The sequence below is a fragment of the Hippopotamus amphibius genome, chromosome 6, assembly GCF_030028045.1.
Source record: "Hippopotamus amphibius kiboko isolate mHipAmp2 chromosome 6, mHipAmp2.hap2, whole genome shotgun sequence".
Taxonomy (NCBI): domain Eukaryota; kingdom Metazoa; phylum Chordata; class Mammalia; order Artiodactyla; family Hippopotamidae; genus Hippopotamus; species Hippopotamus amphibius.
This window is the reverse complement of record NC_080191.1, coordinates 68203101-68231035: the sequence shown is the minus strand read 5'-3', so window position 1 is coordinate 68231035 and position 27935 is coordinate 68203101. Positions and strand designations below refer to the sequence as shown.

At 39.8% G+C, this 27935-nt stretch overlaps 1 protein-coding gene across 5 annotated transcripts in view; it reads right to left on the bottom strand.

Moving 5' to 3' along the window:
- The window catches only part of TTK (TTK protein kinase), a 41597-nt gene extending 34348 nt beyond the window's left edge, over positions 1 to 7249 (bottom strand). For 2 of the 5 annotated variants that reach the window (XM_057740276.1, XM_057740277.1), the window contains exons 1-5: positions 7155 to 7249; positions 6730 to 6809; positions 5459 to 5599; positions 2888 to 3107; positions 2414 to 2520 (exon numbers count right to left, since the gene is read on the bottom strand). In XM_057740276.1, coding sequence (XP_057596259.1) covers positions 2414 to 2520; positions 2888 to 3107; positions 5459 to 5599; positions 6730 to 6809; positions 7155 to 7195 — 589 coding nt within the window. In that variant the 5' untranslated portion in view covers positions 7196 to 7249. Of the gene's footprint in view, positions 1 to 2413; positions 2521 to 2887; positions 3108 to 4651; positions 4728 to 5458; positions 5600 to 6729; positions 6870 to 7154 lie in introns of those variants that run through there. The other 3 variants (XM_057740278.1, XM_057740280.1, XM_057740279.1) reach the window with 3 other exon arrangements.
- Between the last annotated feature and the right edge of the window lie 20686 nt (positions 7250 to 27935).

Below are 27935 nucleotides of genomic sequence, written 5' to 3'. Positions count from 1 at the left end.
GCGGGGGTGGGGGGAGGTCGCTAAGGGGAAGCTGGGACAAAGTGAGAGAGTAGCATAGACATATTTACACTACCAACTGTAAAATAGATAGTGAGTGGCAAGTTGCTATATAACAAAGGGAGATCAACTCGATGATGGGTGAAGCCTTAGAGGGCCAGGACAGGGAGGGTCACGGGAGGGAGGGGATATGGGGATGTGTGTATGAATGCAGCTGATTCACTCTGGTGTACCTCAAAAGCTGGTACAAGAGTGTAAAGCAATTATATTCCAATAAAGAGCTTAAAAAAAAAGTCTTAGGCAAAAATGTTTATTCCAAGGCCCATGCACTTTATTTATAAGCAAATAAGCAATTTCTCATTTCTGATAACAATTCATGTCAAATGGTTTACTTGTGTAATATGTAATTGATGTGATTATGTATTGTTTTATCATCACTGTCTATTTTCAGAAGTGAAAGAAATGTTAGCAAAGCAGTTAGAAAGTGGGGACAGTAAAGGTCAACTCAAAATTTGAGAGAATGTAGTAAAAGGGAAAACTAATCCCTAGACGTTGCAATAGTGTAAAGAGCATCAATCTGTTATAATGCAGCATAATAATTATTATTTATAATAACACTATCATTAAGGTTGACATCTTTTGCTAAAAGGAATCGCCATCAAAAGGATTCATGTGAAAAAAATGTAACAATAAATATTAATCTTTAGCTATGAGACTTAGCTACACCACCCCCAAAATGCAAAATAATTGAGACTACCAAAATCACCTTTTTGACTACAGATAAATTACTGAACAAATTCTTTCAACTCCAAACTTACCCAATCCATTTAGTCTAGAATTTCATTTATAAATATTAAATGTACATATCATGTATGTTATGAAATGTGTTATCAGCATTTATGGGAGCTGCAGGGTTATGCTATGCACTTGGCACCTGGGGTATAAAAATGGTTAAGAGTCAGTCTCCAGCTTCTGACAGTTGACAAATTTTAAGAACACAAACATATCTGATAGAGGCTAAGCCTACATTTATTCTGAGTAGTGATATTTCACGTACTGAGCATTTCAGGACGGCAAAAGAAGCAAGCAAGCCTTAGACAGGAGCTAGTAATTAGGGAGCTTACTAAGGTCACTGTCTCCTTTGAGAATCTGATAAAAACTATGGAATGTCCTCCACCCTTACAAAAATGCACACACAAACCAAAAGCACATAGGACTTCAGGAATTTTGCATATTTTCTGAAAGCCTATTCATCAACCTTGTTCAAAATAATCACAATTTGGACCTTGAGGTTACTACTACATCACAGTGGTACCAATGATGTTTACTTCTTTTTTACAGGTAATATACCTTGAGATTTTCAAAATTTGTATTCTGAAGATATTAAGTTTCTAGTTGCTGTTGATAGACCATAACACCTCAAACATTTTAAAAAGTAGAATGAAGGAGAGATAGATGATCTTAAAGGCCTGGCCAAACTTACTCTAACAAGCAAGGTATCAAGTTTCCTAGGCAGAAGAGGGATTGTTTTTTTTTTTAAGTCACCTGATAGTGCATAGGATAGATCAGAGAAGATGATTCAGATAACTAGACTCAGAAATCACCTGAATAAGCAGAAGTTCAGGATTCTCAAACCATTTTGAGTTTACACAGTGCTTTTCTCCAGCTTTGGTAGTGGCGAATACTCTCCAGGGAGTGGGCTCTGCTTTGGACACAACTATGAGGATTCTGATTGAGCCAAAAAAATGGTGATAATGTGTGTATCACTGGTGGGAAACAGGATCAGGGATGGAGCAGAAACAAAGCAAAGGGAAAACAGGAAAACGTGGCCAGAGGGTCAACAGCATGGATCCAAAGGCCCCAGAAAACGAGAAGAGGACAGCCTAATGGCCAGGCTAACAACGTCTGAGTAAGAGATTGCTCTCATTCTATCCAGAAAGTCCAGACTAGGAAGAACCAAGTGAGCAAGAAATAAAAGCTTCAATAGCAGTTTATTTCTTAATTAAAAAAGAGAACTATGATAAGCTACAATTATATTTTGATGCATATTTTAGTGCTATGACACCATAGCACATGAAAAACTTGTCTAAGCTCTAGTTTAAATATCTTATGTCCTTCATTCCACAAATACTCAGTAAAGAAGCCACTTTCCTTTAGACATTTCCTGAATCTAACTAATGGCACACAGTGTTCATACTTATTTTCCTGGATTACTCCTCACAAGTGGAAGGGCTAGTATAACAAATATTCTCCACATTTATGCTTAGGTAGCATTCTTCCCTGGTTTTCTCATCTGAACAACTTTCACACCTTTCACCTCATGCTTCTAATTCATACACATGATTTAGTATTTGAATGTAAGTTACAGTAGGAAGTTATCTTTTACTTAAAATTGGACTTGACATTTTCAGATTACCTTGTGATAGTTCAAATTGTGCAAAAGATATATGCACAAAAGCAAATTTCTTGCAGTTTGCCCTGGCCATCTGAAAGTAGTCACGCGCATCATCGGGCTCCTGAATACTGAAAAAAAGGTTTCAGAGTCAAGTTTTAAGAAAAAGGACACAGTTGCCTAAGTTTGATAACTGCTCATTCTATTTTCCAAAAGACACAGGATACTGTTTTTTTTTCTGTGTGTAAAATCAAATACTAATAAGTTAATTTTTAAAATCTTTTAAGGCAGAGTCTACAGTATATAAATTTTGTGGCAATATGTATATAGTAAAGCAAGTTTACATTATTCACTTGTTAATTATAAAAGGGTTTGGTCAAAAAATATTAAATTTCTTACAAGTAATCCTGACAATACATTTTCATTTTACCTCTTGGTGATGTAGTTATGTGTTATGTACTGTAGTTAGCTAAATGCAGTTAAAATGCTAATACTTACGCTTTTAGTTCAGCAAATCTCACTTGAATTCTAGCAAAACTCTCATTTTGGCCATATTTATCTGGAGGAAGTGCTTCAATTGCTTGATTGTAACGACCAATCAATTTATTTAAAAGGGCATCACTTAAAGGGACACTGTTTTTCTCTAGTTTGAGCAACAAATTCCACCAGTCCTCTGGGCTGTTTGCCATCATAATTTGGTTAACAGTTCCCGAGTTATCTGAATAAGGAACAAAATATACCACAACAGAAGAGAGACAGAAAACAAATGCCACGTTGCACTTTTCTTTCAAATTATAGTTAATCATTTATACTCTTGGCATGAATGCAGACAAACTCTTTAAAATATTTTTAAAAACTAACAATTCATGTAAATGTAAGTAATTTATTGCATATATATCTTTTAAGATGGTATATTTTACCACAAAAAGCTGCATATTTTGAAAGAAAGAAAAAATTTGGAAATAAATGTCTATGAGTAGCTTTAAAAAACCATATGCAGTCTAAGAAAATTTGATGCTGCAGCAGCACAATTCTGTTTCAGCGTACTAACGATCCAAAGAAAACCTAAGCCTCTCCTACCACCACCAGTACCACCTTTCTTGGAAAATAATTCACCAATGAGTTTTTCATTAAAAATTTAGAAACTTACTGCCCTAGTCCTAACATGACCTTCTTTACAAACTTATCGATCCAACATTATCTCCATATTCCTCAAACTTAGTTTTAAATCAAACAAAACCAGTTTACAGAAGATCAGCAACTAATATGGTCATTTTCTTCTCCCTCCAAGTTACCCACATTTCTCCATAATTTTCATGCTGTCAGTTATCTTTAACTTTCTTTAGTGTTAATAGTTTTTAAAAAGACAACTTGAATTAATGTCAGTGTCCTGTTCAGAATATTTTAGTCATTACTAAACATTATTAAATTCATATTTTTTCAAAGAAACCCATTCCTTCTATTAGTTTCAGTTACCTTCAACAAGGGATAAATATTTGCTTTTACAAACAAAATTACTGCTTCTGCTTTTTACTATAAAACATAACAGATTAATAACTTTGTTTTTACCCTTAATCTGGTCTGATCTTAACTTCACTTTCCAGTTTCACCCCCCATAGTTTCCTAACAAATTACAGTCTCCAAGCTGTCTAAAAGTCAGTCTTTGCAAATGTATTTCTCATGCCCCATTCTTCCTCTCTATGCAAAACTTAAAGCATCCTGTTCTCTATTGTTAGTATTCATTTGATGCCAAACATATATTACAATGTAGCACAGTGGATATGTAAATTCTTCTCATCTAGAAACCATAGTTTTAACCTTACTCAATATTATAATGTCTTACATCCCAATTATCAGGTATTTGGTATTAGGTATTCAGAGTTTTGAGCGAGCTAAAATTTTAAATAAGGATTAATCTACCTTGGCATACAAGCTTTATTGGCGCTATTTAAATACACAAAGTATGATCGATAGACTATCACCATATTAAGAATTTGCTTAACACCAAAATGATCAGTTTCAAGGAATATGACCTGTCATAATGACTAGTTATAGGTTCTTCCATTTGCTTTCAATCCCTCATGCACTGAATGGTTAGTATAGACACAACAAACTTATCCAAAGGTCACTTTTCAAGAAAACTCAACAGTCTAAAATATAGTAAAGAGTTTGGCTTCTGAGCTAATACTCTTCATAAAACTAGGGCATTAAACTTTGGGCACTTTCACTCATTCATCATTCAATAAAAATTTAAGTACCTACTGCTTGCCAGGCACCATTCTTAGTTCTGTGGATAGAACACCACAGATAAAAACCAAAGCTTCATGGAACTCACATTCTAGTGAAGGAGACAGACAATAAACACGTGAGTAAATGAGATTAGTGCTGTGGAGAAAAATATAGGGAAAGGAAAGACGAGACACACGCCCAACCCAGCAGGTTGCTATTTTAAATAGATGGATTAGGGAAGACCTCCATGAGATGACATTTGAACAAGGACTTGCAGGAGGTAAGAGTGGGCAGACAGATGGGGAGTGGTGTTCAGGCAGAAAGCAAGAACAAAGGCACTGGGGTAGGAACTGGTCCAGCACACAGGAGGCACAGCAAGGTAGCCGCTATGGCGGGCCACAGAGGTGAGCAAGGGAGAATAGGAAAGAAAGCCAGGAGAGTAACAGGAAGACTCTTGAAATCAAATATTGAGGGTTTAACCTTAAATCTGTACATCATTTCATTGAGATTCGCGAGGCTTTCTCAGTTTGCAGCAAAAAAAGGAATGGAAAAAAAATGGCATACCTACTGATGGCAGGCATGTCTGTAGAAATGACAGCTGCCAATAATGGAAGAGATAAAGAAAACTACCTCTGAGCACATTGTAATAAATGATGTTGTGTCCTTTTTTTAAGAAAGTGGAAAATTGTGGGAATATTTCCACACAGAAGGGTTAAAACATAAAATGTTTGTGCTCTAATTGGTAAGCATCAGCTACTAAGAAAAGTATACTATGTGAACACCCAGTGGTTAACATTTCCTTCTTTTACCTCGCATGGCCCTCAAAACAAGGGAACTCACCTGTAGTATCAGCAGGCACTTTATTCAAGCTTAGCTCGTCAGTAAGGTCTTCATTTTTAAATTTATTTTTAATGTCTCTCATTTTGTTCATTATGGAATCAATTGTCAATTCTCTGCCACTTAAATCCTCAGCCTCCATTTCTATGACAAAAAAAAAAAATTGAACTATTCATAATTCCTATTTTTACTAGTGTTAAAGAAAAAAATGTTGCAACTAGCCCTGAGAACCCAGAAGACTAAAGCACTAGTTATATAAACATATCTCAACACAGATATTATCAGGGTGGCATTTGTGAAGCTATGTGCACAAAAACAACAGCATGTCTTCGTAATCTGCCCAGCAAGGTTCCCAATAGGTAAATTCACCTCTTCTTTCCACCAGAACGTCAATAAAGCCATTGCACAACACATGAGTTTCTGCCCCCTTTCAAACTTTCCATGTTTCTGTCTATGCCTTCCTTCCACTCTTTTTCCAGAATTATTTTCTCTGGGTCATCTGCATATTCAGTCTTTTTAAAAAATGTGATGGTATGTTTGCTTGGATTCTGGAAGTGACATACAGGCATAAAAAATCCTTTTGGTGATGAGAATAACCACTCCTTTATTCAGCTGCTGTATATCAGTAAACCTGCACATCACAAAGTACTTTCAAAGCACGACATATACAACATCACTGCCCTTTACTGACAAATGGGATATCAGAAGCTTGTTCTTGTGCATATATTGCAGAAACATGATGTGCTACCTCAATCATTCTAATACCCAGAGTCTACTGTATTCGTACAGTACTGAGCACTTGTTCGTCTACATGGTGTTCATGTTTAGACAACAAAGTGTCCGCAGTCTTTTTCCAGTCAGTCTCATCTCTGTGATTCTCAAACCCATCAACCCAGTAACTCAGGGTCACTGATATCAATGCCGCCCCAGACCTCGAGTATAATCATAAAAAGGGCCGATAAAGTGGGCAGCTAGATATCACCCCTTGAAGCCAGGTTCCAAAAGTAACTGTCAGAACCACGGCCACCATCTCCTCTCCCGGTTCTAAAACACCAGACGAGAGAGGGAGTCTCCCCAGATGCCCTGCCAGGCCCTCTCTCCAACCAAGTCCACACCTACCACCCGCTTCCCTGGTCCTCAACAAAAATTTCTCCAGCACTATCCAGAGGACTGGCGGCGGCAGCGAGCCCGCCCCTCCCCCTCCAGCCCGTTGAGCCGCGCCCCACGTCTTCTGCCAGGCCCTGAGCCCTCCCCGCCTCGCCCCCACCGCTCACCGGCCCACGCGGCGCAGCTAAAGAGCCCACACACCGGCCGCCGCCGTCCCTCCCTGCGCCGCCCAGGTAGGACTCTCCACCTGAAAGCGGAGTTGAGAAGAAAAGATGGAATTCCAGCCCCTCTCCGCAAACACGTTTGAATTTCCCCGCCGCTACCGCCGCGACCGCCTATTGGTCAGCGGCAGCCACGTGGAAGCGTCTGCTGTGATTGGTTCGTGTGCGCCGGTACCGCCTCTTCCCCTGCGACTCGTGAGTCCCGCCCCCCCGCGTCTTCCGGTCTGACTCCGCCCGCTCAGCACCAGGAGTCCTGGACCGCGGCCCTCGGCTGGTGTCCCCGGGGCGCCGGTAGACCGGCTTTCCTGCACCTTCCCGTTTAACCAGACCATAGTTTTGCCCGAGAGGGAGCCACTCCCGGGCAGAGTTACCCGGTGAGAGGAAATAGGAGCGTAGACCCCGCTCCCAGCATCAGGACCTAAAAGGGCCGTGTAAGTCGGCCTTTCCTCGCCAGCGCCACCTCCACCTCCTCCGTCCTTCAGGCTCCTCACTGCCCGACTTAGGCAGGATGTGGCAAGGAGGGATTGTCAACAATGCCTTCAGCCCTGCCGCCAGCTCAGGAATCTCAGTGCTGGGGGGCGGGGGTGAAGGGGAAGCAGGGACGAAGTGAGAGAGTAGCATAGACATATTTACACTACCAACTGTAAAACAGATAGGTAGTGGGAAGTTGCTGTATAACAAAGGGAGATCAACTCAATGATGGGTGATGCCTTAGAGGGCCAGGACAGAGAGGGTGGGAGGGAGTCGCGGGAGGGAGGGGATATGCGGATATATGTATAAATACAGCTGATTCACTTTGGTGTACCTCAAAAGCTGGTACAAGAGTGTAAGGCAATTTTACTCCAATAAAGAGCTTAAAAAAAAAAAAAGAAAAGAAAAGAATCTCAGTGCTTTCTGTCCTTGAGCTTCCACTATGCTTAGTCCTTCCACTATACTTATATGCCTCGTCTTCAAGCCAAGGCCCTCCTCTTTGTCAGAATTCTGCGCGGTACTCAGAGGCCCATCACGATTGCTATTCCTAAACTCGCCTTACCAGCTCTCCTCCCTGCCAGCCTGTCCCACTTTAGAGCTCAAGTGTCCTCGGGGGAAGGGCACCTCCCAGGTAATCTACACGTGGACAAGGCTTTGCTGCCAAGTGGCTGTGTGGTCCAAGGCAATGCTTTCTCTTCATCTGTGACAAGAAATGTCTGTTGTACCAGCGTTATGATATATGGTCTATGGCAGGACAGGTTGGATGGTTTTGTATACATGTAGGAAAGTAACTGCAGCTGTCACTTGTTAACTCCAAAGCTGTCCTTGGAACCCTCACATTCCCAGCTCTGACTAGCCACCTGGCCAGCCTGAAAGCCCTTCCTCACTGAATAGTCTTTCCATACCTTCTGGCTCTATTTTTGCTTCAGCAGAGCAAAATGATTTGCTATACCTGGTTGGCTAATCACTACCTTTGCATCATTGAGCCTAACACTGCTTTGAATTGGAGGAATGTACTGTTCCACCAATTCTTGTTGATCTCTTTGGGGCCTGATCTCAAAACTTGCATTTTTCTGAAAATACTTCTGCTACACTCACTCCTTTGGTGAGCCCCTCCAATCTTACTTTTTACTTCTTTTTTTTGGCTACACCCCGTGGCATCCCCCACCAGGGAGGGAATATGTGACCCCTGCAATGGAAGCAGGGGAGTCTTAACCACTGGGCCACCAGGTAAGTCCTCCAATCTTTTTTTTTTTCAATTTTTAAATTAATTAATTAATTAATTGGCTGCATTGGGTCTTCGTTGCTGCTCACAGGCTTTCTCTAGTTGCAGTGAGCGGGGGCTACTCTTCATTGTGGTGCGCAGGCTCCTCATTGCAGTGTCTTCTCTTGTTGCAGAGCACAGGCTCTAGGCGCATGGACTTCAGTAGTTGCGGCACACAGGCTCAAATAGTTGTGGCTCATGGGCTCTAGAGCACAGGCTCAATAGTTGTGGCACACAGGTTTAGTTGCTCTGCGGCATGTGGAATCTTCCTGGAACAGGGATAGAACCTGTGTCCCTTGCATTGGCAGGTGGATTCTTAACCACTGTGCCACCTAGGAAGTCCCCTATCTTACATTTTAAAATATCATCAATGGGGACTTCCCTGGTGGTCCAGTGGGAAAGAATCCGCCTTCCAATGTAGGGGACTCGGATTCAGTCCCTGGTTGGGGAACTATGATCCCACATGCCACCAGGCAACTAAGCCTATGCACCACAACTAGAGAGAAGCCTGAATGCCAAAACGAAGATCCCGCATGCTGCAACCAAGACCTGACACAGCCGTAAATAAGTAAATATTAAAAAATAAAATAAAATTTAAAAAATACCATCTATGTGTTAATGATTCCCAAATGGATAACTCATTTGGGAGTTATGCAGAGCTCTCTCCCCTGAACCCCAGGCTCAAATATCCACTGCCTACTCAACATCTCCACTTAAATGTCTCACGGTTATTTTAAACACAAAATGTTCAAAACAGCCCCTGATCTCCCCACTCCCAACCTACTTCTTACAAAATACTCCATGTAAAAGACATTCCTTGTTCCATTTTTAATCCCAAAACCTTGGTGTCATTCCTGACCCCACATCTAATCCATAAGCAGATTGTGTCAGGTCTAACAAGGTAGTCCTGGAATCCTCCCACTTTTCTCCACCCCCACTGCTACTGTCCTAGTTCTGGGTACCTTCCTCACTTACCCAGGTTACTACAGCAGCCTCCTGGCTGGTCTCCTTGCTTCTGCCCTCACCTCATTTTGTTCTCCAGCACAGCAGAGTAATCTTCAATGAGATTTGCTCAAAACCCTTCAGAGCTCAGAATAAAAGTCAAAAGTCCATGCAGTGGTCTAGAGCTGCATTATTTAATATGGTAGCCATTAGCCACATAGGGCAATTGAGCACTTGAAATGTGGCTACTGCAATTGAGGAACTGAATTTCCTTCTTTTTTTAAAAAAAAAAATTTTTATTTATTTATCGGGTTGCTCAAGGGCTTCTTAGTTGTGGCCTGCTAACTCTAAGCTGCGGTTAGAGTTAGTTCCCTGACAGGGATCAAACCCTGGCCCCCTGCATTGGGAGCATGGCGTCCCAACCACTGCACCACGAGGGAAGTCCCGAACTTCTTAATTAATTAATTTTAATTTAAAAACTGATATTCAGTGCAATTATTGGAAGAATTTTAAGTATATTGGAACAACCAGAGAATGTGAATCTACTTTTTCAGCTGTAAATTTTGTGAGGTCTAAATGCAGATGAGGTACTTCCAATGAAAGTTTCTGAGTTTAACATGTGCTGTGAGTATACACACTAGATTTTGAAGATTTAGTATGAAAAAATAATGTAAAATACATTGTTGATAATTTTTAAAATGTCAATAATATTTGATCACAGTTTGAAATGATGTTTTGATATATTGTATTAAAATATATTATTAAAATTAATATCCCCAGTCACAGACCAGAGCAGGCTAACACTTGACAAATAAAACAAAGGTGGTATCATGAACTGGATCCTGGGACAAAAAGTGGACATTAATGGAAAAACTGATGAAATCCAAGTAATAAGTAACTGAGATTTAGTTAATAGTAATGTACCAGTGTTTGTTTCTTAATTTTGACAAAGGTACCACAATATATAAGATCTTTTTTAAAAATTAATTTATTTATTTTTATTTATTGGCTGTGTTGGGTCTTTATTGCTGCATGGGCTTTCTGTAGTTGTGGAGAGTGGGGGCTACTCTTTTATGCAGTGTGCAGTCTTCCCATTTCAGTGGCTTCTCTTGTTGCAGAGCATGGGCTCTAGGCGCATGGACTCAGTAGTTGTGGTGCACGGGCTTAGTTGCTCCACTGCATGTGGGATCTTCCCGGACCAGGGATCGAACCCATGTCCCTCATTAGCAGGCGGATTCTTAACCACTGTGCTACCAGGGGCGCCCTACAAGATCTTAATAATAGGGAAATTGAGAGAAGAGTGTACATCAACTCTCTGCACTATCTTTGCATCTCTTATGTATTCAAAAATCACTCCAAAATAAAAAATTTCTCAAAATTTGAAATTTTCAAAGGACAGGATGGAGAACTAAAGAATATATTTGAGAGAAACATGGCCAAATATGGTAAAAGCTATAAACCAACAGATTTAAGAAGCTCAACAAATCCCAAGCAGAAGAAACTTTACAAAAATTCCATGCAGGCACCTAATTAAATTGCTCAAAACTAGTGATAAAGTCTTAAAAAGCAACCAGAGAAAAAAAGACCAATTACATAAAGAGGCAGCATCCATAAGGCTAAAGGAAGACTTCTTGTCAGAAACAACATAAGCCCAGAGGCAGTGGAGCAATATCTTTAAAATCAAGCATACCTGAGAGAGACTGCAGATTTGGTCCCAGACCACTGCAGTAAAGCACATATTGCAATAAAGCAAGTCACAATTTTTTTGGTTTCCCAGGTCATATAAAACACATACATGTTTATACAATATTATAATCTGTTAAAAGTGGAATAGCATTATGTCTAAAAAACAATGTACATCCCATAGTTAAAAAATACTTTTTTGCTAAAAAGTGCTAACCATCATCTGAGCCTTCAGCAAGTCATAATCTTTTTGCTGGTGGAGGGTCTTGCCTCGACGCTGATGGCTGCTGACTGATCAGGGTAGTGGTTGCTGAAGGTTGGGGTGACTGTGGCAATTTCTTAAAGTAAGACAATGAAGTTTGCCCAATCAACTAACTTTTCCCTTCATGAGTGGTTTTTCTGTTTTCTGCATTCTCCACATGCAATGCCTGTTCGATAGCATTTTACCCACAGTAAAACTTCTTTCAAAATGGAAGTCCGTCTTCTCAAGCCCTGCAGCTGCTTTATCAAATACGTTTATATAATATATTAAAAGCTCTACTGTCGTTTCAACAATCTTCACAGCATCTTCACCAGAAATGGATTCCATCTCAAAAAACCACTTTTTTGGCTCACCCATTCAAGTTTCACCATGAAATTGCAGCAATTCTGCCACATCTTCACACTCCAGTTCAAATTCTAGTTCTCTTACTATTACTACCGCATCTGCAGTTACTTCTTTCTCTGAAGTCTTAAATCTCTCAAAGTCATCCATGAGGACTGGAATCAACTCCTTCCAACGCCTGTTAATATTGATATTTTGACCTCTTCCCCTGAATCATGAATGTTCTACATGGCATCTAGAATGATGAATCCTTTCCAGAAAAACTTTCAATTTACTTTGTCCAGATCCATCAGAGGAATCACTGTCTGTGGCAACTACAGCCTTAGGAAATGTATTTCTCACCCCCACCCCGAGGCCGTGCCGCACATCATGTGGGATCTTGGTTCCCCGACCAGGGATTGAACCCGTGCCCCCCGCGGTGGCATCGCGAAGTCTTAACCACCGGACTGCCAGGGAAATACATTCCCCTGAAATGTATTTATTAAATAATAAGGCTTGAAAGTCAAAATGACTCCTTGATTCATGGGCTGCAGAATGGATGTTATGTTAGCAGGCATAAAAACAACCTTAATCTCATTGTACATCTCCATAAGAGTTCTTGGGTGACCAGGTGTATTGTCAGTGAGCAGTAATATTTTGAAAGGAATCTTTTTTTCAGAGCAGTAGATCTCAACTGTGAGTTTAAGATATTCGGTAAACCATGTTGTAAAGAGATGTGCTGTCATCCAGTCTTTGCTGGTCCATACATAGAGCACAGGCAGAGTAGATTTAGCATAATTCTTAAGGGCCCCAGGATGTTCAGAATGGTGAGTTAGCACTGCTTCAACTTAAAGTCACCAGCTGCATCAGCCCCTAACAAGAGAGTCAGCCTGTGCTTTGAAGCCAGGCATTGGCTTCCCCTCTCTAGCTATGAAAGTCCTAGATGGCGTCTTCTTCCAATAGAACACTGTTTCATCTACATTGAACATCTGTTGTTGAATTAGCCACCTCTATTCATTAACTTAGTGAGATCTTCTGGGTTGACTTGCCGTGGCTTCTACATCAGCACTTGCTGCTTCATTTTGTCCTTTGATGTTATGGAGACAGCTTCTTTCCTTAAACCTCATGAACTAACCAACCTCTGCTAGCTTCAGACTTTTCTTCTGCAGCTTCCTCACCTCTCTCAGCCTCCACAGAATTGAAATGATTTGGGTCTTGCTCTGAATTAGGCTTTGGTTTAAGGGAATGTTGTGGCTGGTTTGATCTTCTATCCAGACCACAAAAACTTTCTCCATATCAGCAATATGACTGTTTTGTTCTCATCATTCATGTGTTCACTAGAGCAGTGCATTTAATTTTCTCCAAGAACTTTTCCTTTGCCTTCACAACTTGGCTAACTCTTTGGTGCCAGAGGCCCAGCTTTTGTCCTGTCTCTGCTTTTGATATGCCCTCCTCACTAAGTTTAACCATTTCTCACTTTTAATTTAAGTGAGAGACAAGCAATTCTTCCTTTCACTTCAACACTCAGAGGCCATTGTAGAGTTACTAACTGCCCTAATTTCAATACTGTTGTGGCTCAGGGAATATGAAGGGCTGGGGAGCAAGAGAGAGATGGGGGAATTGCTGGTTGGGGGAGTCGTCAGAACACACAAATTTGCGGTCTTACATGGGTGGGGTTCCTGGCGGCGCATACAATAGTAACATCAAAGATCACTGATCACAGATCACTATAACAAATAGTAATAAAAAAAAAAGTTTAAAATATTGTGAGAATTACCAAAATGTGACACAGGTGATTTGAAGTGAGCAAATTCTGTTGGAAAAATAGTGTCAACAGACTTTCTTGACGTAGGATTGCCACATATCTTCAATTTGTTTTAAAAAAAATGCAATATCTGTGAAGTGCAATAAAAGGAAGTATGCCTGTACTGAAGAGAGAAAAGATTATCAACCTACAGTTGTATATGCTGTGAGTATATTTTTCACTATGAAGGAAAAATAAAGATATTTTCAGACATCCAAAAGTTGAAAGAATTAATCACTAGTAGATTTGTACTACAAGAACTATTAAAAGAAGTCCTTCAATCCAAAAAAATTCTGAATCTACATAAAAGAACAAAAAACACTGAAGATGGTAAATATGAGTACATGTAAAAGACATTTTTCTCATTTTAAACATCTTTTGAAAATAAAGCAAAAAATAATAACAATGTGTTGTTAGGTTTATACAAAAGTAAAACATATACTAACAGCACTAAGACCAGGAGGATGGAAGGTTTTTTGTTTAAGGTTTTTCTACTTTGTGTCAAGTGGTGTAATATCACTTGTGATAAGTTAAAGATGCATTCTTCATTTGTTTTTGTTTGTTTTAATTTTATTTATTCATTTATTATTTTTTTGGAGGGTACACCAAGTTCAATCATCTGTTTTTATACACATATCCCCGTATTCCCTCCCACCCTCGACTCCCCCCCCACCCTCCCCGTCCCAGTCCTCTAAGGCAAAAGATGCATTCTTTAAACCTCCACTGCCTGCTATTGTAGCTGCCAGGCACAAGCAGCTCTTGAGCATTTTTGAAATGTGGCTAACCTGAAAGGAAATATCCTACAAGTGTAAAATGCACATCAGATTTCAAAGGCATAGTGGAAAAAAAATCATATAAAATTTCTCACTAATGTTTTAATACTGTTATAGATTGAAATAACTTGGGTATATTGTATTAAACCTAAAAAGTATTAAAATTAATTTCACCTGCTCCTTTTAACTTTGCTTAACATGGTTATTAGAAAAATTGTAAATTATATATGTGGCTCACATTTTATATCTATGAGATAGTGTTGCTAGAAACTCTAAAGTAGTAAAAAACAGTAAAAACAAACAAACAAAAACCCTCTAAAATTAGTAAAAAGCTGAAAACCAAACAAAACTAAACAAGCAAACAAAAACAAAATATGGCTAATCAGTGTTCAAAAGAGGAAAAATGAAAATATTCAATTAATCAAAAATGAAGCAGAAAGTCAGGAAAGAAAAAAACCGATTAAAAAAGGAGAAAATAGTAGAATTATATCCACTATGTCTATAATCACATTAAGTGTACATGATCAAACACCCCCAAAAAGAATAGAGATTTTCATATGGAATAAAGAAGCAAATCTCAACTATCTACTACCTACAATAAACCCACTTTAAATGTGAAGACACAAGTAGGATAAAAGTAAAAAATGTAAAATGATATACCATGCCAACACTGCTAAATAAAGAACCAGAAAGATGTAACTTGGTAGAGGTCTATGAAAACAGACTTAAGGGCTTTGGTCATTGAGATCTCTGATCATCTGTGTCTGATCACTGATCTAAAATATGTTTTGAAAGTGTCCTCAGACATGGATCCAGAGTGGAAACTAGCTAAAAGTGAGTGCATCTGCTGGAAGTCTCAATCAAATGCTTTCAAGTCCAGTCCCAGATTCTACATCACAAGTATTTGGACAGTTGTGAAAATAGGTCCTGTTTCTCTCTGATGGTGGAGAGTTGTTTTTGACATGTATCATAGCAATGGATTGAACACAGTATCTATTAAAATAGGCTTAGGGGCCTCCCTGGTGGCGCAGTGGTTAAGAATCCGCCTGCCAATGCAGGGGACACGGGTTCGATCCCTGGGCCGGGAAGATCCCACATGCCTCGGAGCAAGCAACTAAGCCCCTGCACCACAACTACTGAGCCTGCCTTCTAGAGCCCACGTGCCACAACTACTGAAGCCTGTGTGCCTAGAGCCTATGCTCGGCAACGAGAGAAGCCACAGAAATATGAAGCCCACACATTGTGATGAAGAGCAGCCCCAGAGCAGCCCCTGCTCTCCGCAACTACAGAAAGCCTGTGCACAGCAACAGAGACCCAATGTAGCCAATAAATAAAAGACAAAATAAATAAATTAAAAGAAAAACTGCCTTAGATAGTTCAGAGTCACTAGCAACTAAAATGTCTCTGCTAAAACTTCAGAATGGAGAAATGGGATTTAATTGGAATACCTTGCCTCACCATTGGAATTAAGTAATCTAACTACACAGCACCACCATAATCATTCACCATGACCTTACGTCACTGATCTGGAAAGAAGAAGAGGAAGTAAGTCAGGAAAAAGAAAGGAAAATAAAGATGTGAGATGCTCTCCTATGATGTACTCTGTTGAAAGCTAAGATGATATCCCTTCTTGGTTTACCTAAAGTGATCAAAATGTCAGATGAACCAAATGAACATGAAGAAAAGAGGTATCTTCAGGGTAGAGTTGTGTATTAGCTTGGGCTGCTGTAACAAAATAGTGGGTGGCTTAAACAACAGAAATTTATTTTCTCATTGTTCTGGAGGCTGGAAGTTCAAGGTCAAGATGCCAGCAGAGTTGGTATTTGATGGAGAGGATAGAGCCTTGCCCACTAGGCTAGTGGTGGGAGTGGCAGCCTGATGATCTCTGAATGAGTCGTTCTTCCCTTTTCTTGAAGGATAACATATGTTCATAGTTGAATAGCTCTATTTTTAAAAATATTTATTTATTTATTGGCTGCGTTGGATCTTTGTTGCTGCGTGCAGGCTTTCTCTAGTTGTGGTGAGCAGGGGCTACTCTTGTTGCAGTGTGCAGGCTTCTCATTGCTGTGGCTTCTCTTGTTGCAGAGCATAGGCTCTAGGCGCACAGGCTTCAGTAGTTGTGGCACATGGGCTCAATAGTTGTGGCATGTGGGCTCTAGAGGGCAGGCTCAGTAGTTGTGGTGCACGGGCTTAGTTGCTCCGCAGCATGTGGAATCTTCCCGGACCAGGAATTGAACCCCTGTCCCCTATATTGGCTGGCGGATTCTTAACCACTGGGCCACCAGGGAAGACCCTGAATAGCTCTATTTTTTGTCCTGTGGAATCCTGGAAGTCTGACAGCCTCCTTCATTCTATACCTTTTTCTCTGTCTCTGTCTCAGCTGGCTGTGTTTCTCCTGCTATAATCTCATCCTTATCCCTAGCTTCAACTGAAATGGCTGATTAAATTTGTTGGTAATCTTTATATGAAGTGATTGTCCAGCTATATGTGTGGTGTTCTCCCCTGGACATGCTTTCTCATTTTTTGCAGTATGGGTAGGCTGAAAATTTTCCAGATCTTCAAGTTCTGATTCCTTTTTGCTAACAATTCCCTCAATTTATCTCTCTCCCCTTGCATTTTACTATACTCAGTAAGGAGAAACCAGGCTGCATCTTCACCTTCAAAATTTGCTTAGAAATCTCCTCTGCTAAGTATCCAAGGTCGTCCCTTGCAAGTTCTACCTTTCACAAGATAATAGAACACAATTCAGCCAAGTTCCTTGTCATTTTATAACAAGGCTCATCTTTTCTACAGTTTCCAATAATATGTTCCTCATTTCTGCCTGAGATCTCACCAGAAACACCTCTAATGTCCTTTTTTCTACCAACATTCTGTTCCTTGTGATATAGGTATTCTCAAAGATAATAAAAGCTTCCTCTAACAATTAATAGTTCCTTCAATTTCTCTCTCCTCTTGCATTTACCTGTGAGCAATAAGGAGAAACCAAGCTGCACCTTCACCTCCTTTAATCTCTGACTGTTTCCTCTTTGCTTTCTGAGTCTCACCACAAGCACCTTTAACATCCATATTTCCACCAGCAGCCCCTTCAAGGCAGTTTAGGATTCTTCTGGCACGCACCTCAAAACTCTTCTAACCTTGACCTGTCAAAGCCATGTCTGCATTTTCAGGTATTTGCTTCATCAGCATCCTACTTCGTGGTACTGAAATCTGTATTAATCTGCTTGGGCTGCCATAACAAAATACCATTGGCTGAGTGGCTTAAAGAGACATTTCTTTTCCCAGAGGCTGGAAGTCAGAGATCAAGATGCCAGCAGGGTTGGTTTCTAGGGAGGCCTCTCTCCTTGGCTTGCAGAGGGCACTTTCTCAGTGTGTCCTCACCTGCTCTTTCCTTTGTGTGCAGGTGGGGAAAGTGAGAGAAAGATCTCTGCAAGCCTCTTCTCTTCTTATAAGGACATATCACATTGGGGGTTAGGGTTTCAACCTATGAACTGGGGCAGGGACACACACATTCAGTCCATATTTGTCATATGTATGTCTGTATATATAGTGACTAATAGAGTTATAAATAAATAAATGAATAAATAAATAAATAAGACAAGGTAAGCATATATATGTATACACACAAAGGTATATTTCTTTAATGGTGGGTGAATGGATGGAAGCAAAATAAACACAAATGATTCATCTCATCCAGAAGCTCCAAATATTTTGAAAATGTCTAGAGGATATTTTGAAGGTGGAGTGCTGTTCCATGTTGTAGCCTGTTTGTGACTCACTCTTCCCTAACTGCTAGCACAGACTTCCATTTCTTTGAAAAGTGCACATTCCTCCAGTATTTCTGAGAGTCCCTTGAGTTTTGCAGAACATGCAGCTACTGCATAGGATTGCAATTGTATTCCTTTATCTGTTTAAACCACTCTTCTCAGGGTCCTGTTTGGTTTGCAGGACACCTCTGCCATTTTCCCTGTTGCATGACTTTACTGAGACTCTATTAGACTAAAGGTTGTATGTGTATGTTTGCCAAATTCCTCAACATAGGGCTGTTCTCATGTGAAAGGTAGGCCAGTGGAAATCTGACCTCCATGAACCTCCTGGAAGAGGCAGTTGTTAGATAATCTTAGTATGGAAATCTTCCAGCAGAGAGAAGGAAACCAAAGTTCCCCCCCCACCCCGCCCCAGTGTCTCAGGGAATGTCCCATCTTATGGCCCCAGGAATAGACAGGAACTGATATATTTGAGTCAATGCAGAGGCATCACATATTAAGGAAAGAGTGAGCTTGGTGGTGGGTCACTGAATAGTGCCACTTGACAATTTCCCAGAAGCAGCACGAAATAATTTGTTTCTTGAGAACTGGGGGAGACTGCTGTTAGAAAATAGAAATGAAATAGCACGTTACTGCAGTTTCTCAGATCAGGACAGTCCCCTGCTTATAACGCTCCTGGCCTTCCTAGGCTCTTAGATGGGAAGCCATGCTCCTTACCACAGCCTCTAAGGCCCTGCGTGATTTGACCCTTTCTGATTCTCCAAGCTCATTTCATCCCACTCCTTCTCTTCTCCCACTAAACTCCAGCTCACTGGCTTCTTCTCAGTTCCTTGAACACACCAAAATATTTCCTGCCTGAGGGCCCTATTTTTTATTGTTGCTTCTGTCTAGAACATGCACCAGCAGGTTTTCAGTGGCTGGCTCTTTTCCATCTTTCAGGTCCCTGTTCAAACGTCATCCCTTCAATGAGGCCCTTCAGTTTTCCTTCATCACATCACCATGCATTTTATTTTTACAGTACTCATCACGATCTGTAGTTATCCTGTTCAATTATTTATCTTTGTGTTTATCATTTGTCTCCTCCTACCAAGTAAGCACCTTGAGGCTAAGACCCTTCCTTGCTTACATGTTCATTGTTGTACCACACACATTGAACGGTATCTAGCATATTGTAGGTAGTTATTAAAAATTGTTGAATGAATAAATGAATAAATTTGTTCATGCATCTTGCTCACCAGGCTATGAGGTCTTTAAGAGTTGGACCAAAATATGTCTTGCTCACTACTATATCTTCACATGCAGAAGATGTACTTAATGAATATGTGCTAAATCAAAATGAAAGAAAAATAGGTCCAGGGGCACCACTAGATACCAAAGAGACTAAACCATTTTAACCAGATAGTGGTTCTCTATAGCAGCACCTTCCATCTGTGGGTATGTGAGCCTGCATCCAGCTCTGAAGGGAACTCTTCAGTGCATAGGTATGCTCAGGGTCACCTGAAAATATCTCAGATTTCAGGTGTTATTACCCCTAGCTGCATAATGCTGGTCCTTAGCCCCTGAGATGTTCCCTTTGGAACTTCTGAAAGTCACAGGGATAGCCTTTCTTGTGATCAGAAACAAATCTAGCCTTATGGGGGACCACATTTCTCCTCCAAGGGTCATCATTGCTCTCCAAGATCCTGTCCCTCCAAGTGCCTCATTCTTTAGCAAACCTTGTGGCTACTCCACTGAGCACAAAGGACGTTGCCACATTCTGCGAGGTGTGGCTTGCAGCACCAAAACTTGGTGATCTGTGGCCAGTTGGGGTTACCTGTCTTTCAGTATGAAGGGTCAAAAACAATGCAGTATGTGTGTGTGTGCCTTCTGTTTTATGAAGTGTTCAGTGAATGGTCTTTCAGTTTTTACTTATAACCGTGACTTGGCCTAGGACCCAGACATGAACGTATGGGACTGGGCTGGGAACAGATGTGACAGTCGCAGAGCTATACGTACTCAGAATCTTTCTCTGCTAATGATTAAGCTTGTGCTTCCCTCCTTCTGCCCTTTGATGAGTTCTCTCCCAGGAGATTCTACAGCTCCCCTTCAATTTGACATCTGTCCGAGTATCTCACAATTTACCCCAAATGCCTGTAGTCCAAGCAGGAGACAAGGCTCACACTCCTTCCCATGGGCTCTTCAGGCCCCCGGAAAATAGGCCTGAAATTCCCAGACACGCTCTCACAGGCATGAGCCTATGTGAGCTGCACCCCACGTTTGCTATCCTGATGTACAGGAAAATCTTCCAATCAACTCAGCAGTGACAAACCTTCCAACCACGTAAAGCCACCCCACATCCTTGGCAATAAAGGCAACCAGCAGCAACAGAAGCCATGAGGTGTCAGTAAGAGCAATTTAAAGGCCACCAGAGGGAACACAGAAGCCAGTCACCGCACAGGATATTCTGCCAAAAGCAGGAAAGAATTTGGGCTTTGAAAAATTCTGCTGAAATTCTTCTATGTTGACTCCCCAAACTGGGGACACCGGTTCCTTGTTCATATATAAGCATATTGATCGGCAGGATATACACAGCATTAAAATAGGTGTTCTACAGACTTGTGGGTGCCATGGGGGAGAGGGGGTGCAGGAGGGAAGGATTGGGAATTAGCAATTAGCAGATGCAAACCATTATATACAGGGTGGACAAACAACAAGATCTTACTGTGTAGCACAGGGAACTATATACTCAGTCTCCTGGGATAAACCACAATGGAAAAGAGCATGAAAAAGAATACCTGTGTGTATAACTGAGTCACTTTGCTGTACAGCGGAAATTAACACATTGTAAATCAACCATAACTGAAACAAATAATAAAATAGTTGTTTTACTGGGATGGAATTTTAGTGCCTTTTCTAAATAAGGTGTAGTTTTCATACTTTGTTTTCACAATGAAAATACAGGGAACAAAATGGAAGATTGTTGTTATACCTCTGGGAGCCTAATTATTCTAAGATCATCAGCACAATAACCTCTTGTTCAAGCCAAGAACACATAGTTAGTTCTCTTCAGTTCCTGGTTCAGCTTGTGAATGTGTCTGTTAAAAGCCATAACAAAGGACTAGCAGAAGCTCAGGTCATAAATTCAAAAGTTGAGAATTATCATATTGGTGTATAATCTCTAAATCACTTGATATTCAACTCCACGCCCCTTTCTTACAGGCTGGGAAGAAATTCAGCCATAGTTAGGGCCCCACCCACACAAGGTGGTACCTTGTGTCTTGAGTATCGCCAAGGCTTTGGAGGGTTCCACTCGTCAAACAGTTGCTTACAGAGGTTACCGCTGAAGTGCCAGGACATTTCCAGAGGATCTGCCGCTTTGGTCCACGTTTAGGGCCCTGGCGTCGTCAGCAAGGCTGATAGTATCTATGCGGAAGGTACAGTCTTCTAAGCGCCCTCAGAAAGAAGCCAGCTCCTCTCCACGTCTTGCCACCTCTTGCTTTTGAAGCAAGGAAATACTAAGGGGCTGGTCACCTACTTAGAATGAATAATTCCAAAAAAGTCAACAACATAAACTCCTAGAGAACATTTATAACAACTAAAACGTATGCAATTAAATTTGTAACACAGTGCTGTGATAATAAACATAATAAACAGAATTCTGTATCACTTTGCTATACACCTGAAACTAACAAAACATTGTAAATCAACTATTCTCCAACATAAAATACAAGTTTTAAAAAATTTTTTAAAAATTAAAAAATATTATCAAAAATGAAAACAAAAGAACACTAAACATGAATACTTTCCTTTCTCCCATATAAATATGCAAGATTTATATCCTAAACAAAAATAAGAATAAATACAAAATTCAGCACTTAAAAAAATAAGCAGTATTCTGAAATCCTAAAATAATTTCTGAAGATTAAATATAAGGCATGACATGGTTAAAGTCTTTTCCAACCTATTTATTGATTCTATTTAAAATTATCTTCTAACCGTATCCCCATGAAGGGACTGAATTAACTTATCATCTGGGGAGTTTTTTTTTTTTTTGGCACACAGGCTTAGTTGCTCCACAGCATGTGGGATCTTCCTGGAGCTGGGATCGAACCTGTGACCTCTGCATTGGCAGGCGGACTCTTAACGACTGCACCACCTAGGACGCCCATCATCTGACTATATAAAGTAGCTCAAGACCTTTCGTCAGTTAAGAAAAAAAATTAATACATTATTTTATTCTAATAAAACATTATTCTAATATTTTAGAATATTCTAATACTTATTTTATTCTAATATGATTTGATTCAAATATATATTTCTAATATAGTTCTTCTTATGCAATTAAATGTGTATCTTTTAGTTAGGAGCAATGGCCTACCATTTTCATATTGTTATTTTTTAATTCAAAGCTTCTTAAGGATTTGACTCACTCTGAACACCCAGAGGTGGCCAGGTGTTCATCTGGGGTGTAGATAGTGGGAAGCTGCTGCATAGCACAGGGAGATCAACTCGATGCGGGGTGATGACCTAGAGGGGTGGGACAGGGAGGGTGGGAGGGAGCCTCAGGAGGGAGGGGCTATGGGGATAGATGTATAAATACAGCTGATTCACTTTGTTGTACACCGGAAACTGGCACAACAGTGTAACGCAATCATACTCCAATAAAGCTCTGAAAAAAAAAAAGTCACCCACTCACAGCCTCTTGCACAATCACGTGTGCATGCTGGTCTGATTAAAATGCCACTGCACCACGGTCATCCAGGATGGTGACGGCGGCACCTGTCAGAGGCTCACTCCCTGTTTTACCTGATAGGACAAGATTACACAAGGGAGTGTCCAGCTGCCCGACTAGTCCTGCCACAGATGCCTCAGGGCCGAAGAAGGGAGCAACAAGGGTCCCTTTCCTTTAAAAAAGAGTCAGGGTGAGAATACTGAGGCACCTTCCCCATCAACTCTGGAGATGAGGGCAGGAAAGAGAGACAGGAGGAAGAAAAGCAGGCGCTGGTAAAATGGTAACGTTGATTTTGACAACTTAGGTATCCTACAGAAAATACATCATCCGACTTTAAAAAATGGAAGGAGAAGGAAAGAGAAATAGGAATTCAAGGGGAATATACAACATAATACCCTTACATTTGTGAGTGAAATTGATGAAAGTAAGTTTTTCTGAAGAAACTTTAATGAAGTTTGTATATTTAATAGCTAGTAATTTAGACTTCTGAATTGCAGTCATTTGGGAAAGAAATATATCTTATTATATAATCACATCAAATAACCTATACCAATATGTCATAATAGTAAGAGTAGCAATCAGTCCTAACTTCCCGAAGGAGATATTGAGTGAAACAAAAGATGATCATATTTTTTTATTTGTAAATAATGTTACAAGTTTCCAAGTGCTTTCACTTAGTCTCATTTAATCCTCATGTCAGTTTAAGAAACAGGTAGTACAATTTTTTTTTTTTCTTCATTTTGCAGGCAGGGGGTTAAAACCTAGACCAGTTTGGTGACTTGCCCTGGGTTATGATCTGGAAAATAGCAAAACTAGGACTAGAACTCTGAGCTTTTGCTTCCCAGTCTATTTTTTATTTCTGATGGAATGACCGTTCATAGTTTACAGGCTCTGTCACTGACAACAGCCATTAATTTCCAGAGTCAAGCTTGTCCATGGATAGGTATAATTCACAGTACTTATCCCTAGCGGATCCATGCAGTTTGTGGTTGTGCCTTTCTGTGTGCTGTTAACATAACACAGGACTCACTCTAAACAGTTCAGCTCACAGCTTTCCTGTGGGTTCACCAAGAGCCTCACTCCTCAGTCATAGTTCACCTGGCAGGTGGCCGAACCGTCTGTACAACCGAAGGGCATCACTTCCACCTACTCCACCCTTTAACCCAGTTTCTACCAACAGTTGGCACCACAGCTGTTCAACTGCATATAGTGCAGAAGCTTTGAGTTTGCTTTTAACCTGTCTCAGCCAGTTTTAACCAAGAGATTTCAGTTACTCTGGAAGGGGCAGAAGTAGGAGGACACCTGTGCCAGGCCATCGTCAGGTTCATTCTCTTCCCCACCTGTTTCCTAGATCCATACTCTTCCGTCCGGGCCCAGGAGTAAATGTGCAGATAGTTAGGCTACAGGCTCTATTCAGGTCACACAGACGTGAGAGGGCCATCGAAATGTTATCTCCGAAGGATTCCCAGAAACCGTGGAAACTTCACATGTGATGCAGTTCCACGGAGAACAGCCAGATTCATCTATAACTTTCTGGTTATCCCGGGTGCCCTTTGTGATCAGAAAAGATCCAGAGCAAGAGTACAAACAGGGGCCCACATGTCATATATCTAAATATTTAAATGTTACAGGTCAACCAAACAAGATGTAAATGAAATATACTCTCTGCTTACTGCAACAGCAAACAGCAATGCGTCTGTAATAACAAAAGAGAAATACATGTTTAAAGCTGTGGTGTTTGTTACTCAAAGTTGGCAAAATATAAAAGACATTTGAATTTAATTATTACTCTACATTTTAGGGATTTTTGTTAATGGGTCAGAGATGTTTAGGTGAATAACATAAAGGTATATAATTTATAAATTATGAGTTGATTCATCCCATGAATTTTTCGTATTTTCATTAGAAAAAGATCACACAATATAATTGCTCTAATTAAGATTTTTACATAATTTGTGCTCTACTGACAGTAAAGAGCTAAAGCATTAAAAATTAACTGTAACTATGTTCCAAGAGTATAACATTTGAATATGCTTTCAGCAAAATTTAAAATAAAATATAAAATTTATATTTTACATATATTCCTCCAAATTATCTTTCTAAAATATTCAAATGATATAATAAAATTAAAAGTCAAAATACAAATTCTAGTTAATGCATATGAAAGTTTTTAATCAAAATTATTTAAATAAAGTTGAATTTTTAAATTCAGTTTTTGAAAATTTAATTAAATCTTATTAGACATTTTCATAAAAATAAAACTATCCATCAATGGACTTTGAGGGCATTATCCTAAGTGAAATAAATCAGAAGGAGAAAGACAAATACTTATGATCTCAGTTGCACATGAAATCTAAAAAAGAAGCAACAAAAAACCCAAAACATGAACCTTATAGATACAGAGAACAGATTGATAATTGCCAGGGCAGGGGTTTGGGGGTGGACAAAATGGGTGAAGGTGGTCAAAAGGTATATACTTCTAGTCATAAAATAAGTCCTGGGGATGTAAATTACATCATGGTGACTATAGTTAGTAATAGTCTATTGTATATTTGAAAATTGTTGAGAGTAGATCTCAAAAGTTCTCATTATGAGAAAAAATTTTTACCTACATGTGGTGATGTATGTTAACTATTTACATGTAATGACCATTACATTGTACCTGAAACTAATATAATGTTATATGTCACTTATGTCTCAACTAAAAACCAATTATTCACAATTCTAGCATTGAATGTCCATTTAATTGTTAATGCAAAGAATCAGTATCACACTTTATGTCTAAATCAGCACTACCCAATGGAAATATAAGCCACATACATAACTTTTGATATTTTTACATTAATAGTTTTTCTACATTAGAAAAATTAAAAAGTAAGCATTTAAAATTGTTAAAATTAATGTTAATAATATATTTTATTTAATCCAACATATTAAAAATTATCCCATGTAATCAATACAATAATAATTAATGATGTGTTTTACATTCTTTTTTTCATACTGAGTGTTCGAGGTTCAGTATGTATGTTACACTTGCAGCACTTCTCAGTTGGGGTAGTTACATTTCGAGTGCCTCAGAAGCCACAGGTGGCTAAGGCTACCATATTGGAGAGCCGCACAAGCTAGCACCAATACCATACTGATTGCTGAGGGCCTTCAAACCCATAAATTGAAACACAAACAGAAGCAAGCAAATGGATGCTCCACACCACCGGGGAGATGTTAAGAGGGAGACTTGACACGTTAACTAATTTGTCTTTATCTTACCTGAGCGCTTCCACCGCTCTAATCCTCTGAAGCAGTGTCCGTCTTCAGGGCTGGCAGTCCCACAATCCACACACCTTCAAGGCTGCAGGTGGCTTTTGTCTCAATGGCCAGAGAACAAGCGGTTTCCTTGGGTCCTGAATGGGGTTAGGAAGAAGAGCAGATATTTAGGATTACAGATCATACTGCACAGCACTCAGCACCAGACAGAGAGTAACAGGGATCCACCGTATTTATTAATAAACTTATTTGTTGATGTGTCTGTGAAAACTGGGGCCCTGGGGAGGGGCTGCTCGCGCCCTGATATGAGGGAAGTAGTGGATCAGAGCAGCCCTAGATAGGTAGCCAGGCTCCCCAGGAGTATATCAGAACAGGAAGTGATGGAGACAAGCCAGGCCTCTCAGGCCTGTGAATCTCAGATCACACAGTTTTCTCAGCGTGATGAGAGTTATTGAAGTGTTTGACATGAGGATATTCACCCAGTACATATTTTTCCCTGTGTCATGCTTCTTGAAGCACTGGCTCCAATATCAAGATTAAACTTGAAAAAAGTAAGGATGAGGGTTTCCCTAGTGGTCCATCGGCTAAGATTCCACACAGCAGGGGGCACAGGTTCAATCCCTGTTCTGAGAACTAAGATCCTGCCTGCTGCACGGTGTGTCCAAAAAAAAAAAAAGAAAAAGAAAAAGAAAGCATTCGAGCAAGGATGGAAGAGAGGGAGACGTCTTTCAACATATGCATAACAAATAATGGCTCTGATCCAACCTCCCTCACCATCCCCCAACCTTTCTTTCACACACACGTACATCCCTTACCATACCACTTCTGGTATAAAATAAATAAGTCCTGGGCATGTAAATTACAGCATGGTGACTACAGATAATAATACTCTATTGTATATTTGATAATTGCTAAGAGAGTAGATCTCAAAAGTTCTCATGTATATAAATATTCCAGGGGGAAAAGATTTATATTGTATTGCTTTTATGATTTTGTTTACATATATACATATATGTAACAAACTGTTATACACATATATATATATAAACATATATGTGTATATACATACATATATAAAACATAAACAAGTAAAAGTTTGTTACAGTGGTAAAACAATGCTCAGATTATAGGAAATTTACAATCTCTCAATAAACAACTGTTAACTCATGTTCCAGGTCTTGTGTTAGTTACCACTGGAACAGAAACACGTGATTCTAGGTTGAAGATAAAGGGAAGTAATCAGGGCCTTTGCATTTATGACTCATTTCTTTTAAGTCTTCCTTCAGACGTCACTTTCCTGGATAAGCCTTTTCTGAGCAACCTATTTTAAATGGAATCGCCAAATACCCCACCCTCACCCCAACTCCTGCACTGCTTCATTTTTCTCTAACGTACTTATCATCACCTGAAATGCAGTAGATTTTACGTGTTTAGTTTTTCACTTTCTCCACTAAAATTCTCCACAACAATGAGAATAATTGCCCAGTTTGTTCACTGCTGTATCCCTAGAACCTAGAACAGGCCTAAGGTAACAGAAGCTATTGAATATTTATTGAATAATGAATGAATGGATGAATGAGTGGAGGTTATCATTTTGGTACTAGATAGCACTCATCCTTCACTTTTTCCATCTAAAACTGAAACCACAAACCCCTGTGAAAATAACATAAAGCTCTAACATATTCAGGAATATGATAAAAGAAGGTAGCGCACTGGTAATATGGGAAGACTATATCGGACCAGTGGTTAGAAATTTTCATTTTCATCTTATTTGTCACTACCCAACTGTGATTTTGGACAAGTCAATGTAATTCTCTAACATTTAACCTCAGCCTACTCTCTTAGAGAATGTCTTTTAAGAAAACCAAAACCCCAAAACCAAGTATATAACAT